Here is a 17,482-nt window from a genome sequence, read left to right as displayed (position 1 = left end):
ATTTTAGGATGAAGGGACCTCAGAGGCCATCTAGCACAAGTGATACCTATACAGGAAACTTCCCTGAAAAGTAATTATCCAGACTAAGGGAAAGAATGTACCCACGTCACTTTGGCATTGGAAGTTAAGAACAAGGAAGACAATAGGTCCTGAATTTTTAATACATTAATTAGTTAACTTTTAGCTCCATGATTTATCTGGGTATCTGTGACAATAAACATATTTACTAACTCTTCCTATAATTCATCAATAAGTTGTTAAATGCTACAAAATAAGGTCATAATTAGTCTTTTTTTATTTACCTGGCCAATTCAACCAACTACCTACAGTTTTCTTAAATATATCTACTGGAAAGTACCTTTTTACCATTTACATCTTATTATATACAAACTAAGATGAAGTATTCTGTTGAATCTGTCATGTTTAGTCACCCATTTGTACATTCTTTGTTGTCCTTTACTAGTGTATATATGTAGTGATTAAAATTTGTGAGTTTTTTTCCAAGAAGCTGGTTCTGGTAAATACTTCACACTGAATCTCACTGGCCCAATGATCTGAGGTTAAGAGAACCTATCTAAAAAAAAAAAAGAGAACCTATCTGATATTGAGATTAGCCTGGTTTTCTACAGGTGGAGTCAGTGAACAGTCCTTCCCCCAGCTGAATTGAGTTTTCCTCACTCAGTAAAGTAAGTCTTCCCTAATTTTCTTACTTATCACTGATACAGAATAAATTTGAGTTTGGAACATAATTCCTCAGAGTTTTTTGCGCCCAAGTATGAATTCTGTTTTCCTTATATGAAATGATATTAAATACTACAGACTGTCAATGATTCACCCTTTCTAGTATGAGAATGAATGCCATCCTTTTTTAAAGTTACACCTTTAATTTCCCTTCTATTAGCAATATTATAAGCCTGACCAGGATTTAATCCTTAAACTAATACTGATTCTACTATAATCATTTGATAGAAGGCAAGGGGGCAACGGCAGAACCTTGTAACCTGATAGGAAGCAAATATTTCATTTCCCCTATTTTTTAAATTTTATAAAGACTCCCCTCTAAGACTAAGTGTTTCCATTTTCCTTTCTCAGCACTGAACCTTTTGAACTTTCTCATTTTACCCCAGGCAACATGATTCTTTAATCCTCTATTCCTTGACTTTCCATATGCCCACATTAACTGACATAAAAGTAGCTAACTGAGGTTCTAAGGTTTTATCAACCCCAGGGAAAGGTACTCAGCCTGGTTTATGTATGCTTTAGTTTATGTGAAGGTTTGCCAGTTTATGCCGATAGAACTCATCAAGCAGAATGATCTTTCTCAATAGTGGCTAGTTTCAGGTAGTTCTGACTTAAATAAGATTACTCTTTTGAAATGTATATTTAAGTTCCAGGGCTCTAAAAAATTTGGTATTCATATACATTTTAGGACATTTCTAAAAGACAGGAGTCTAAATTTTGTAGTTTTAAAAATCCTAAAATAAATTAAAAGATCAACGAAATGCTTTCAAATAGAATAGTCACTTATGTACTAACCAGTGCTTCTATTATCTTCACAACAGTTTCATTGTATCCTTGTTATTACTGATGTAGAGCCAAACATTCTAGAGAATGAAGTCAAGTGGGCCTTAGGAAAACCTGCTAACACACTTGCCTTCTTAGAAGGAAAGCCATGGTATATCTGCACAGCATACTTTTTTGTATGCTGACATCACCTTGTCAACAAAGGTCCATATGGTCAAAGCTATGGTTTTTTTTCAGTAACAATGTATGGCTGTGAGAGCTGAACTATAAAGAAAGCTAAGTGCAGCAGAATAGCCATTTTCAAAGTGTAGTGCTGGAGGCTTTTCAGAGTCCCTTGAACAGCAAGGAGATCAAAGTAATCAATACTTAAAGAAATTCATTCAGCTTATTCACTGGAAGGTCCAATACTGAAACTGAAGCTTAAATACTTAAGCCACATAATGAGAAGACAAACTCATTGGAAAAGACCCAAATACCGGGAAAGATTGAAGACAAAAGGAAAAGGGGTTGGCAGAAAATGAGATGGATAGATAGTCATGGAAACAATGAACATGAACTTGGACAGACTTCAAGAAATAGTAGAGAAGGGCCTGGCTTGCTGTGGTTCATGGGGTCACAAAGAGTCAGCCACAATTGAAAAAACACACTCAGGCAAGCACATGCACACATCCACACACCCTCTTAATTGTTAAGCTCTGCATACCAAGAAAATCAAAAGTTGGAGACGTGAACGTTTTTTAGTATCAGTCTAAATAATAACCATTTATAATCAACCTGTTATTTATGCAGCTCAAAGACACTTTTTTTTTTGCAGGGCAATGAGGGTTAAGCCAAAGACACTTCTAAAATGATTTTTATTTTATTTTCATTTGAGCCTATAGGAAAACTGACTTCAGCCCCATCTCCATCTCCCTGCACAGCTGTAGAAATGTTACCCTTTCTCTTAACAGAATATGGGAAACAAAACAAAAATTTAAACTCTAACAAAAAGAGAGAGTGTGTGTGTGCACGCGCATGTGCACACACACGTATGCACACACATATTCCCCAGCCTGCGTGAAAATGAACTTACCTGTTGTTCAACTGTTCAATCTTACTATTAAATGTTGAGCACTTGATTAAATAAAACAGAAACTTACTACATATGATAGCTCAGCAGAGAACACTGTACCTGGCATGCATCTCAAGAAAGATAACATTTACATTAAAGTCTGTATTTTATATAGAAAAAAATCCAAGTGTTTCTTCATGTTTACCTTAAGTATGTGTGTGTGTGTATGTATGTGTATACATATATAAATAAATGTATGTGCATATATAAATATAGGTGTTTGTGTACACGTGTGTTTATATACATGTACATATATACCTATATGCATTCACATACACACCATACACATGCACACACAGTCGTTCAATTGTTTTTCAGTCAAGTCCAACTCATTGTGATCCCATTTGGGGTTTTCTTGGCAAAGACACTGGAGTGGTTTGCCATTTCCTTTCCCAGTTCATTTTACAGTTGAGGAAACTGAGGCAAACAGGGTTGCCCAGAGTCACACAGGTATTAAGTGTCTGAGGCCAGATTTAAAATCAGAAAAGAGTAACCTTCCTGATGCCAGGTCTGGTACTCTATCCACTGCACCACCTAGTTGGTATATATACATACACACATATGTGTGGAGGGGGGGGGGGGAGAGAGAGAGAGAAAGAGAGAGAGAGAGAGAGAGAGAGAGAGAGAGAGAGAGAGAGAGAGAGAGAGAGAGAGAGATGTCCCTTAAGTGAAAAAGAGGTATTATTTGACTGACTTTATTTTTTTTGGACTGGCTTTAAATCTTGATTTCAGCAAAGATGTCTTTTTTCTGTGGTTTGGTCAGTCATAGAAATTGAGGGATTAGATTTATTACTATAAACTTTTTTTTCAAAAATAAATCTAAAACAGGTATTAAAATATGACAATTAAATTATTTGGGAACAAAAATTGTGTTTGTGCGTGAAATTTCTCCAATTGGATTCTACTAAGAATTTTAAATTGGAAATTAGATATTTGATTTATACCCAGTATTATGAGTACCCTTTTCTAACACTCTTGACTGATACCTTAAGTTCCCAATTTAAGAGATCACAGAATACGGAAATGTCCTTGAACCCCTTAATTACTTTGCTTTCCTATGTGATAGACAAATCACTCATGTCTTAACTGATTTCCCAAAAATGAGGGAGGTATTTTACTACTCTGTCTTGTAGCAGAAACTGTAGACTGGGTAATTACCTGACCAACTTAATTTTCATTCTGTTAAACAATTATCTATATGTTCATCTCTGAGGTGAGATTTCCCTTAACATGACCAGAGTATATTTTGTTTCTAAAAACTGTGTATGTTGGATATTATGTATATGTTTGTGTGGGTACCTATTAATAATAAACATGTATTATGTGACCTTGACAAAGATTTTATGTTAGACATTTTCTTTAAATGATTCTAAGATTTTCTTAAAACTATATTATGATTTTAAGGGCTTAAGTTACAATTTCAAAATTAGAAGGTAAGTAGTCTTGAGATGAAATAATAATCTACCTAAATCTATATATCTCCAAAATTGACATGTAAAAGGTTGAAACGGAAAAATTATTGTAGACTATTTGTGTTTCAAAAGATAAGATTCTGAAAGTGAAAAACTAATAAATGTATTTATCTACATGGGAAACAGCACATTCTCTGAAAAGTTGTCCAAATACATATACCCTGAGCATGCTGAATTAATCTAGTTCTGATAAAAATATGAACACAATTAATTTTCTACTTGTCAATTTCTAATTCTGTTAAGTTTTGGGGGAAAGTTTTTAAGATTAACAATGAAAAATAGAATTCTTATTCTAATTTTATTATAAATTTTTATTACAAATTCTAATAAAAATTAGAAACATTTGTATATATCTCCCTTTACTAAACAAAACAAAACAAAAAAAAACCTATGCTCCAGTCAAAAAAAAACTTTCAAAAGAAAGTTATGTTGTGACTGGATCTAAAAAACCCAGAAGCTCTAGCTTTAGCTCTACAAAACACAAGATCAACTAGCCAACAATAAGAACACAGTTAAGGTTCAGTTCATATTAAATAAGTAAGCAGAGTCGAATGACAAGCTTTATTCCAAAGCATATGAGTAGGAAACGGATAGAGATTATGCAAGATATGACTGAGAATAGGACAAAAGAGCCAAAGAGTCAAGAGGGGATAGAGTTTAATTGATTTATTGTAGTTGTTGTTTTTCTTTCATTCTCTAAGAGGACCGTGACATCTGAGTGACATCATGACTTGCACTGAACTGGATTTAAGTGAAGAAGGGCTGTGCAAGGTCACCAATTTCACTCTCTCCTCCAGAGCCATCTCAAGTCAGTGGCAAGATATATATCACGATGACTGGAGATGGCCCCAGATGTTTAAGGCTAGTCTGAGGTAAGATCTGAACTCAAGTCCTCCCAACTTCAGGGCCAATGCTCTATCCACTGCACTACCTAGCTGTCCTCAACGGATTTACTAAGGGGTCAAGAGTGGGAAGAGTAGAATATAATAAGAGCAGGAATGATGGATGGAAAAATATGAGTAAGGGAAGTGGAGGTCAAAGTAAAAATGAAAAGAATGATAGAATATGATTGTCTAGACTAGGAAGCATCAATATCTCCAAGTCTTCCTATTAGGTTGCTAATACTGGATCTCTAAAAACTAAAATTTCCATGCTTTAAAGATTGTACTGAGAAACTTCATGGGAGAAAATAATAAACTGTTATGGTTAATAAGCAATCCCACTAAAATTATACTGATACCTCATTATCACATGAAGTGACCTAGGATTCTTAAAAGTCATGCCAACAGAGAACAAGTGCTGACATGTCCTACCAAACTGGAAGGCTTCAATAATAAGAAGGATAAATGCCTGTAGTCTGAAGACCACATAAAGTCAACAAGCATTTATTAAGCACCTACCATATACCAAGCACTGTGCTAAAAACTCGACTAGCCTCTCTGAGTTTAAAAGCTTATTCTAAGTCTGGTCACGGGGCAATGAATTTTTCAGTAGATCCTGAAAACTATTTACTAACTGAGAGAGGAGTTATGATTACATATGTCAGGAAAGTACCCACACCAACAAAATAAAATGCCCTTGAATTATCAAAACAATGCCTCAAGAGCTGGGGTGAGGGGACTAAAGGAGAGAAGTAATCAAGTATCAATAGAATCAACAGCAGAGAAGTGTTAGGAAAAGGAAGAAAGGTGAAAAACCAAAGCTGGAAGTACAGTAAAGCTGTACTTAGCTCATCTAGCTGTTCTGAGGATTTCATTTGTATGTATAAGACACAAAGTTGGGAAGCAGTGATACTAAATTTTTCTCACAGTAAAATGAATGAAACTGGGTTTCTTTCATTCGTTTTCTCTGTAAGGAAGAATGTTTTACTATAAGCTTGGTTAGCAATAAGGAAATAGGATGATCTCTAAAAGAGAGCTTATTAGCTTCTAAAGTTCCTACCAAGTGAGTCCAGACCAAAGTATCTACCATACTGAAAACTGTCAGGCAAATCAGAATAAAAACACATGCAGTATCTGTACTTTGAATCACCTGACACATGCCTCCCCTGACTGTGTGGAATTCTTTGGAAGAGATCATTGTTGTATTCATATCTGTAGTCTTCATGTACACGATCTCCAGGCGATTGCCTCCTCTGACCATTGAAAAAATTATCCAAATAATAATAAGAGGAACTAGTGTCACCATTTTCAACAGCAGCATTGGCCTCCATTAAAAAACCCTGAGAAGAGGAACCATATTCCCGAGGGACATCTGCTAAACTCCTTGCAAGGTAGGAAGGTGCAGATAGTCTGTTGCTTTCTCTCCTCATGATTTCATGAGGTGGCCTCTGAATTGGAGTTCTAAGAAAACTCTGATTTCTGGAAACCACTCCATCCCCAGTAGCTGAAAAGGCATGAGTGCTTGAATCTGGAAGACAGATATCAGTTCGTCTTGGAATCGTTGGACCATGACGGATGAATGAAGGCATAAGATCTGTAATAACAACAAAATTACTACTTCAAAATATGGAAAGACTAGGTTTTGACAAGGGCTATTTGAATTCATTCACAAAAGCAAATGTATTATTTTAGCACATGTAAAAAAAATGTTTTTAATTTTATTTTGGATATACTGTCAAACTATAATCTCAGAATCCTAAGAATTGGAAAGGACTTCAGAGATCATTTAGTCCACCCCCATACCGATAGCATGAAATACCTCTACAACATTTCTAGGAAGTAATCAACCAACCTTTGCCTGAAATAGCTCCAGTGACTGGGAACTGAGTATCTCCAAAAACAGCCCATTCCAGTTTTGGAGAATTCTAAATATTACAAAGTTTTTACATATGAAGAGATAAAATTTGCCCACAAGTAATATTTTTCCTTACTCATCCCTTGGTCCTAGTTATACCCTCTGGGGTCAAAAATTACAGAATTTTAGAAATGAAATGCCATTTGGCCTAACAGACTTAAAAAAGAAGTACTGCTAAAACATACTAGGTAGTAACACAACTTTTCCTTGAAGACCTCCAATGAGGGAAAACCAAGATGACCCATTACACTTTCAGATAGCTCTAATTGTGATGAAATTCTTCCTTACAAACCAATCTAATAGTGCCTATTTTGAACTTCTATACATTGTTCCTAGCTCTGCCTTCAAGAATAAAGACAGAACAACTCTAATTTTTCTTACACAAAATAGCTCTTCAAATATTTGAAAACAGCTAAACATGTCCTTGCCTGCTTAATTTTCTTCTTAAAGCTAAATATGACCAGTTCACAATTCTGGCTACAATCCTCTGGACATTTTTAATGCCTAGCTTAATAACAAACTTCCTAAACTCAGGCATCCAGAACTTAACATAATACATTAGATGTGATCTCAACTTAGCAGAGTACAATGAGAGTATCATGTACTTATTTCAAGATACTATGCATCAGCTGTTTTGGCTTCCATACTACTGACTCATATTGGGTTTGTGGCCCACTAAAATGCCTAAATATTTTTCTAATTTTTGTTTATGTCTCCCCAACTTATATTTGTGAAGTGATTTTTTTTAAACCCAAGTGTAAGACTTTACAATTAGATTCATAAGATCATAGATTTAGAACTGAAAAGGGCCTTAATAATGGTAATAGCCAACATTTACATAGTGCCAAGCACTGTGCTAAGTGGTTTTCAAATATTACCTCATTTGATAAAAGATCATCAGGAACACTGTGTACTTAAAATAACCAAACTTCTCCCTGGAAAAGAATTGAAAATATACTTTCCATACCTCTTTGTAGAGGTTGGAGCCTGGATATACACAGACATGGCTAATGTGTTAGTTTTGAACAATTTTTTTTAACCCACTTTCTTTTAAAATCTTTATTACAAAGGCTGACAAGATAGATACCAGAGTGAGGAGGTATAGATCTAGAATTGAGGATAATATAAAATAAATGACATCAGTAAAAAACATGATATAAAAATCAATGCTATTAAGAATACTAAAATAAAGAATGAGTTCCAGTGGGTGACAAAAGTTATGGATAACAAAAGTTTTTTTAAAAGTTATGGGGGGGGGGGGCAGTGGATAGAGCACCGGCCCTGGAGTCTGGAGGACCTGAGTTCAAATCCAGCCTCAGACACTTGACACATACTAGCTGTGTGACCCTGGGCAAATCACTTAACCCCAACTGCCTCACCCCTCCCAAAAAAAAAAGTTATACTGTGGCCAGATGTGGCATACACCTGTAAATCCCTGCTACAGAGAAGGCCGAAGCTGGTAGATCTATCTCTGGAGCTCTGAAATTCTGATTACAGAGAATGATGGTGATCAGATAACTACACTAAGTTCAATGACAATATAGTGAACCCTGGAAAAGGGGAAACCATATTGCCTAAGGGAGATTGGGATAACAAACAGAGCAGATCAAAGCTCCCTTGCCAATCATTAGTGGGATCAAGCCTGGGAGCAGACATTGCCCTTCCAGCCTGAGCAAAATAGAGAAACCTAGTATTTTTTTTTTAATTTTTAAAAAAGTATTGGGGAAAATAGGAGGATAAAAAAAACATAGGATTGCTGCTCTAGGTAGATGGAATAAGTATAGCTGACAAGAAAAAATCAGAGGTGCTCAGTTTTTATTATAACTGTTATTTCATCTGTCATAGAAAATGACCTCTGTATTAGAAAGGACAGAACAAAAATGATCATCAATCAATAAGCATTTATTAAGTAGTTAATGTGGCAGGCAGGAACAATGTTAGGCACCTGGAATAGAAATTAAAAATACCACATAACAGTGCTGACTCAAGCTTACAATCCACCAAAATCCCACACTGATCATTTTCAGACAAACTGTAATCTAATCTATTTCTCCTCCATCTTGTGATGGTGATTTTTGAAAATACAAATGTAAAGGACAGGAGCCAGTGCAGGTAAAAGGTGATACAAAAGTAGGTTTGATTCACAAAGTTTTGTGGTACCTTTATAAAAATGAAAAATCAAATCTCATACCAAACTATTATTAAAAGTCAAACTAGTTCAAAAACAGAATCTGAAACAAATCCCTAAAGGAAATAAAATTATAGTTTAACACAAATGTAATAAGAATAATGACTTTTATAAAGTCACTTGTACTGAACAGAATTTTTTAAAAATTCAGAAATTACTATTAACTGAGAGCTAAATTTCTGCTCATATAAGTTTTTGCTCACTTTTGGAAAAAGTGACTATTAGAATTCATTAGCATTATTAAGCTTATATAATGGAGCTTAACAGATGAATAGGCTACAACTGGTTTATGACTTATAGACACATAAATGAAAACCTGAAAAATTGGGCATCAGTGGGTGATGGAAACATCAAAGAAAATAAGTTACAGAAAACTAAATACTAGAAGGAATTATACAAAGTAGAAAATGTATCTACCCTGATGTCCTCAAGTGACCAGGCAGCCTCTGCTTGAAGAGGTTCAGTGTTAGGAAACTTATTAATGTGTCTGTCTATTTCACTGTTGGACAACTCTAATGACTGAAAAGCTTTTCTTTTTAAAATCTTCCCTACTTACCTAAAATTTTCCCTAAAATCTTCCCAATGATCCCAGTGATTACTTTTTCTAGCTCTCCCCACTGTGGACCAGTAAATCAAAATTCAAACCTAATTGTAACAATATAAGTAATTGGTTAATTATATGATACAGTTCATTATTTCATATATTCTTACATGAATATGTAAACTTACTATGTAACAAACCATAAATTATTATTGAAGTTAGACTAGTTTGTGAACCCAGGGCCTGAAAAAATGTACAGCTATGAAAAAGCTACAAAATAGTTTTAAAAAACAAGTCCCAAGAATAGTATTAATCCTCAGGTTCCTAATATCCCCTTTTTAGTAGATACACTTATTGCAATGACCCTAGAAAAGAAGACTTATGGAAAATTTGGGCAATTATAAAAAATATCTGCTGGTTTGAAGTTTATCTTAGTACATGTACTTTACAGAAATATTTTAATGGTCAAAAATACATTCAAATTTGCTAAGTGAATAAATTGTATTTAAAAGGGGGTGTAGAGTGAAGGAAGTAAAGGGAAAAAATAAAAGCATAACTAAAAATTCCCAAAACTTTCTAGAAATGGTTCAAATAACAGATGGAAACCATGTAGGCTATTTGGCTTTCTTAATTCTAGGATGATCATTACTTCATCAACCAAAATCTCACTAGTAAAGTCCCAATGAAAATGATTTTGTAATTTTTCTCTGCTTTGTGATAAGAATATTATTGGTGCTCAGGGAAACTGGTTAGAAACAACAGCATATGTCCTAAGGGAAGGCTGTATTAGAAAAAGTAATGAATGCATCTTAAGCTAAGAGACTTGTGTTCAAACCATGACACAGATATTTATTAGCAAATCACAAAACTTCTTTGAATCTTGGTTTCCTCATATATAAGAGATCATAATAATAACTGTACTATCTACTTCACAGGGTTACTGTGGGGGGCTTTATAAACCTTTATCTAGCAACAGAATTAAAAATTCAAGCTAAGGGAAAGTTCACATAAGTTATAGCAGAAAAGCCATAGTATTATTAGCACAAAGCATATGACTTTTCAACTCTAATTCCCCATCCGTTGCCAATTTTATCAATTCTAACTCCCCAAAACGTCTCTTATCCACCATATCTTCTAAACTCACTTGGCTGCAACACTCAACCAGGCTATCTTGCCATCTGCCTAGGTGGATTACCACCTCCTTCAACCCCTGCCCCTTTCTACCTCATGCTTTGGACAGTTATCAAATCAATGTTACCTCTGCTTCAGAAAAGGCTTTGCCAATACTATAGCTCTACTTATTGTTCCTATGACTGCTCACACCAAAAACTCCCTTCCCTGTCCAGTACTGTCACATATATTGTCTTCCCTTATTAGAAAGTCAGATCATTGAAGGCTGGGACTGTCTCCTACTACTGAGGAGTGAGGAGAAGACTCAAGTTTTCAGCTTGTTCTCCTGCCTTTGGGAAGGAACAAGATCTTGCTCCCTCCTCAGAACTGCCCAAGGATCTGAAATAACTCCACCTCAGATCATACTATTTACTTTGAAAATCTCTCTAAATTTTGCACTTAATGATTAACTAATACCTGGTGATGCCTTCCACAAGCTAATGATTCAGAACCCCTCTTGGGGTTCTACCCATCATTCTCATTCTCCTCAACCCTCACTTGCAAAGTCCCAAACAAACTGTACCTCTGAAATACGCTTTCATCTTAAATCTTTTCCTTTCCCACTTCTTCCATCTTCTGGCTCTCATTGAGATCTTTCTCCCTTACTTATCAACCTTTCCAGACCTAGCTGAATTTTCATGCATTCCTCTAGATTCATGGAGGAGAAACTGGAATACTCCTTATTCCTTACTGTCACTTCCAGGTTTTTCCTCCTACCACCATCAATCAGTAAGCTCTCCTTTGAGGTGCATAAAATCTACACCTATTACCCAATCAAAATCCTGGTAACTATTTATAGACCTCCAGGATACTCCCCTTCCTTCCTCAATGAGTTCAATACCTGGCTCACAAACTTTCCTTTCCAACTCCTAACCCCATATATATATATATATATACACACAGAGAGAGACAGAGACAGAGATGGAGACAGAGAGACAGAGAGAGACAGAGACTGACTTTCCCTCAAACATACTAACACTGCAATTTCTCAACTATTGAGGTCCCATGTCCTACTCCTCCATCCCACCTAAGCCACACACAAAGATGGTCATACTCTTTTTCATGCCGTCAATCACAAATGAAACACCTCCAAAACTCTGAAATTCCTTTACCTGATTATATTCTATTGGCTTTCTATACCTCTCTCTACCTTCCATTACCAAACCTGGCTCTTTGTCCACACTGTGCCCTCCAACTACTCAGTTCTCTCTGAGGCCATCACCCCTGCACTAGCCTCCTTTCCCAGTTCAACTCTACAATGTCCTCTTCTCTTGAGTTCCATATACCCTTATCATATCGCCAACTGTGCCCTGTTCAAGCCTCAGTCTTGTATCACTACACACTCCCAGTGAGTATCACTACACCAGTGCTAAAGAAGAAAAATCACACAACTGTTCTGAATGAGTCCATTACAAATTTGTTACATAAATACAACTATGCCCTCCTTGCTTCTAGGCAATCCTATGCTTCCCCAATTAATTTATTATCCCACAAAGTCTCCCATTGGCGTTTCCTTCCCCTACCTGCTCAAATTAAGAACCTTGCCCCATATTTTACTGGGAAAAAAAATTGAAGCTATTCATTCTTCTCCCCTTCTCATCTTATATCATTCAAATGTCAACTGCTACTATTTCCTCCTTCACCTCTCACATAAAATGGGCCCTTCTCCTTGCCAAAGCAAATCCCCATACTGCACAATTCCATTCCATACTATCTCCTCCAGCAGATTGCTGCCCAGCCCCCCATTTTGCCAATTCTCTCACCCTCCCTGTCTACCGGCTACTTCTTTCCTGCCTGAAAAACATGGTCACATCTCCTCGTCCTCAAAAACCCACTTGATCCTTCCATTTCCACTAATTCTCATCCCATATATCTTTAGTCTTTTGTAGCTAAACTTCTCGAGAAGGCCACATATAATAGATGCTTCCAATTCCTTTCCTCTCACTCTTTTGTTATCTCTAGACAATCTGGCTTCTTCTGGCCTCATTATTCCACCAACATTGCTCTCACCAAAGTTAACAATGATGTTCTAACAGCCAAATCCAATGGCTTTGTCCCAATCCTCGAACTTCTGGACCTCTCAAATCTTTGACACTGATGATCAACCTCTTTTCCTCAATACTCTCTTCTCTCTAGGTATTCAGGACACTGCTCTCTCCTGGTTCTCCTCCTACCATATGACTGCTCCTTCTCAGTCTTCTTGGATGGAACTTCATCCAGGTCAGGCACAGTAACCTTAGGTATCCCACAGGGCTCTGTTCTGAGTCCTCTCTTCTTCTCCCTCTGTACTATTTTGCTTAATAATCTCATCAGCTCCTATGGATTTATGCTGATGATTCTCAAATCTTCTTAACCAACCCTAACCTCTCTGCTAACCTCCAATCTCCCATCTTCAAATGCCTACTACACATATAAATATCCTATAGACATCCTAAACTCAACATGTCCAAAATGGAACTCATCTCCCCCTCCCTCTTTTGTTCCCCCTTTCAAACTTCCCTATTACTGAGGGGCACCAGCATCCTCCCAAGTCCCTTAAGTTCCACAGTATAGATCTCATCCTCATTATCTCTCACCACCTATTTTTTGCCAGGACCTACTGGTTTCACCTCAACAAGTAGGTCTGCCTGCCACAAGTCTCCATCTGGAATGGAAACTCAGCCGCCAAAGTGATTTTCCTGAAGCACAGGTCTAATCATGTCTACCATTATACCTGAACTCCAGTAGCTACCTATCATCGGCAGTAAATAAAAAATCCTCTGGTGTTCAAAACCCTTTATAACAGACACCCCACTCCCCCATCCCTAACACCCTCAAACTTTTTCCATTCAGTCACATGGATCTCCTTGCTGTCTATGAACAAGACACTCCATCTTACATTCCGGGCATTTCACAGGCTATCCTTCATGCATGGAATGCACTCCCAATTCATCTTCACCTCTAGGCTTCTATGGCTTCCTCAAGTTCCAGCTAAAATCTCACCTTATACAAAAAGCCTTTCTCAATCCCAATTAAATAAACTTAATATTTGTAAAGATCTTAGCACAGTGCTTGGCCCATAGTAGGTGCTATATAAATGTTTATTCCTTTTCCGTAGGCGTGTGTAGTGATCCCTCTTAACTGCAGTCTCTTCAGTGATAATTATTTATTATTTAGTCTGTCTATAGCTTGTTTGGACATAGTTGTTTGCATGTTTTCTCCCCTATTAGATTGTGAGCTTCTTTGTGTGCAGGAACTGGTCTTACCCCCAGATTAGCACACTGTCTGAAACACTGGAGGCACTTAATAGGAGCTGCTAGGTGATGCAGTGAACACAGCCTAGCTTCTTAAACTGTAGGTTGTGACCCCATAAGGAGCCTTGTAACTAAATGTGGGGTTACCAAAAACTTTGGCAGCAGTAAAAAGTTATATATACCTGTTTTATAATACTATATACCTGGAGTTGTAAAAATTTCTTGGGCAAAAAGGGGTCGTGAGGGTAAAAAGTTTAAGAAGCCCTGGAATAGGGGCAGCTAGATGGCGCAGTGGATAGAGCACCAGCCCTGGAGTCAGGAGTACCTGAGTTCAAATCCGGTCTCAGACACTTAACACTTACTAGCTGTGTGACCCTGGGCAAGTCACTTAACCCCAATTGCCTCACTAAAAAAAAAAAAAAAGAAGCCCTGGAATAGCACTGGGCTTGGAGTCAGGAAGACCAGCATTCAAATCTGGCTTCAGACACCACCTGTTTGCCTCAGTTTCCTCATCTGTAAAATGAGTTGGAAAAGGAAATGGCAAACCACTACATCTTTGCCAAGAAAACCCCAAATAGGGTGACAAAAAGTCTGCTACAACTGAACAAAAAACGGCACTTAATAAATGTTTATTGTCTCATTTTTGTAATTTTATCTCCACCACTTACCACAGTACCTGCAGCACAGTATGTAAGCCTTCAATAAATGCTTTTTCATTTATTCACTTACACATTCTGTGATCCAGCCGAACTGGCCTACTTGCAGTTATTTTTCACACAGGATATGTCATGTCTGTGCTTTTGCACTGATTGTCCTCCCATACTTTGAATTCTCTCCTTTCTCTTCTATGCCTTAGAATCTCTAACTTCCTTCAAAAATCGGCTCAAATGCCACCTCTTCTATCATGCCTCTACATCTAATGCCTTACCAAAAATTATATTTTTTATTTATTTATAAACTTATGCATACTGTTTCCCTATAAAACTTAAGTTCCTTGAAAACAGTTACTGATTCATTTTTCTTTTTGTATCCCTACTGGCTTAACACATAGTAGGTCTTGAATAAATCCTTGCTGCTTAACCAGACGTCTAAAAGCTGAAACCAGTTTCCAAATACTTATAATTTAAACTTTTAGATGGCTAACTCCCAGAAGAATCATAATTTACATTATTACCTTAAGCCTTTTATTGTAAGAGAAAACAATGCCGACATTGATAGTGACATGTAACATGATACTCTGCCCCGGGGGAAGATTTTTATTATCCCTTCTTACATGTACTAAGTTTTTAGTTAATTTTTTAAAAGAGCAAATGAAACCCAAAAAATAAATACAATTAGAAGTAAGGTAAGTGAAGGAGACTGCGGGAAGCACCCAGGCCTTTCCGTTTTTAGCCAAAAGTGCGGGATGACTGGTGACAGACAGACAGCAGGAGAGGTCTGGGCCGCTCTGGCACCTGGTCATTCCCTTCCCGCCCCGCGCCGGCAGCCGCGGGTCTAGGGCCGCCAAGTCGCCCAAATCCAACTCAAGTGTTCATTCACACGACTCTAAGAGCTCGTTCTCACCCTCCCCGGTGGCCGCCAGCTCCCAAGTTCTGCCCCCGCAGAGCGAGCAGAAGCCAAGGCGCAGGATCCCAGGCTTTAGGCCCAGAAGGGACCGCAGAAACAATCGAACCCAGCCCTGACTCCACAGAGGAGGGCGCTGAGCCGCTCCGCGCCGCCACCACACCCCTGCCCCCTCTCCTACTCGCCAGGGACTCACTCCGCAGCAGTGGCGACGTCTCCTTCTTGACGTATTTCCCCTGCACCTCGGCCGGTTTGGACACTTCGTTCTTAGTTTTCTTTCGGGACAACATCTCGTCGGGACCGTCAGGGGTCACCGGTGCCCCCCGGGAGCCGATCGAACTTTCCTAGAGCGCCGAGCGCAGGTCTCCGCCTTTCCAGGCTTGAGCCCTCACCGCTTCCTCCGAGCCGCAGTCTCCCGCCGCTCCAAAGCCCTGGCTCCTCCGTAGAAACTGCTGCATTTTACGGGGCTGCTAGGTGTGTCGGCCACTCCGCACACTCTTGTTCGAAACTTTACGGAAGCTCGCCCGCTCCGCGGCGCTGCCCAGGGACGCTGAAAGGGGAACACAAGCAAACGAGGCCGGAGTCATGATCCACAGCGGCTCGGCCTGTGCCCTGGAACCGAAACCGCCACAGCCTCCTGCGCCCGTAATCTTTCCCGGAGGCTGCAGGGGATTCTGGGGAATTCTACGCAGCACGTGCCTCTTCCGCCCGTTCTCTAGCACCTCTAGCTAAATAATAGCACTGGGAAAGCTTTTAGTGGCTGGGGAAGTGAAGGTCAGGGTGCTTAGCAAGGCTCAGGAGGAAGCGGGGAAAGGACCATACTTGAAGATAGTAAGGAAGAGGGGAAAAGTCTTCAGATTCCATTCTAAAGATTCCATTCAGATTCCAGAGCAGCCGAAAACGAGTTCAGCAACTAGGGGAAAAAAATGTTCAACTCCTGCCCAACAAGAGCTAAAAGGAGGGACGAGGAGAAGCGGAGGAGAGGGGACGATCCGTTTAAAATCTATACCCCGGATTTGCTTTGCTATGCAAAAGTAAAAATAATTATCTTCCTGGCATACAAATGAAATAGAAAATAGGAAAAGAAAACAGATTCTTAAAGAAAATATAGAAAAACAAAATCGCATATCATTATAATTAACAAAATGGTAAATGCAAACTTGCAAATTGCTACACTGATATAAAATAGCCTTTAAGATAAATTTGCTAACTGCAATTACCTTTTCTTTTTCAGTAGGATGTTAAACTCTTATGATTTTGACATAAGGTCTTGTTTATTTTTAAACTATGAGAAATAGTTATAAATATTTAAAATAAATTATATTTGTAAAGTGGCTAAAATTCTAGCTATACCGTCTAAAATATCTAATGAGTGGTCGCCAATAAATTAGAAGCTTTAGCAAGAGGATTTAAGTATTTATTAAAGAGCATTAGGATCTAATGATCAGAGAGAAAGGTAAAAATCTAACTATTTCTAAGAGACCTCATCATCCGACCTACCATGGCAAGGTCAGGAACTAAAAAGGACCCAACTCCTGTGAAACTGGAAACATCCCATCTACATGCAAACACAGCTCCAAGCTAATTGGCTGGTAGCTTTGATAGACAGTACACAAGAGCAAACTTCACTTTCTGATGCCAAAGAAAAGCCAAATTGGCTTGCCCTCAGACACCTTCTCCTCATGGAGAAGCATTCGTAGAGTAACTCTCCAGCAGGTGGTGTCACTCCAATGTTAAATATTCTAATGTCATGTGATGATTTAAGCTTTTTATAAAGAACAAAAAGTTAAATATATGGACTTTAATAAAATAGTACCCCAAATTAATAAATTACAACTTTAATTCGTAGAAAGCTTTGTTTTTATATTTATAACAGCTGTTTTT

At 37.9% G+C, this 17,482-nt stretch overlaps 1 protein-coding gene across 1 annotated transcript in view; it reads right to left on the bottom strand.

Moving 5' to 3' along the window:
- Positions 1 to 16,823, bottom strand: part of SAV1 (salvador family WW domain containing protein 1) — a 77,604-nt gene extending 60,781 nt beyond the window's left edge. Inside the window, 2 exon segments of the mRNA XM_043982039.1 lie at positions 6,139 to 6,582; positions 15,795 to 16,823. Of these exon segments, the coding sequence (XP_043837974.1) occupies positions 6,139 to 6,582; positions 15,795 to 15,888 (538 nt within the window). The 5' untranslated portion in view covers positions 15,889 to 16,823.
- Positions 16,824 to 17,482: the final 659 nt, after the last annotated feature.

The sequence above is a fragment of the Dromiciops gliroides genome, chromosome 2, assembly GCF_019393635.1.
Source record: "Dromiciops gliroides isolate mDroGli1 chromosome 2, mDroGli1.pri, whole genome shotgun sequence".
NCBI lineage: Eukaryota > Metazoa > Chordata > Mammalia > Microbiotheria > Microbiotheriidae > Dromiciops > Dromiciops gliroides.
This window is presented reverse-complemented; position numbering and strand designations above follow the sequence as displayed.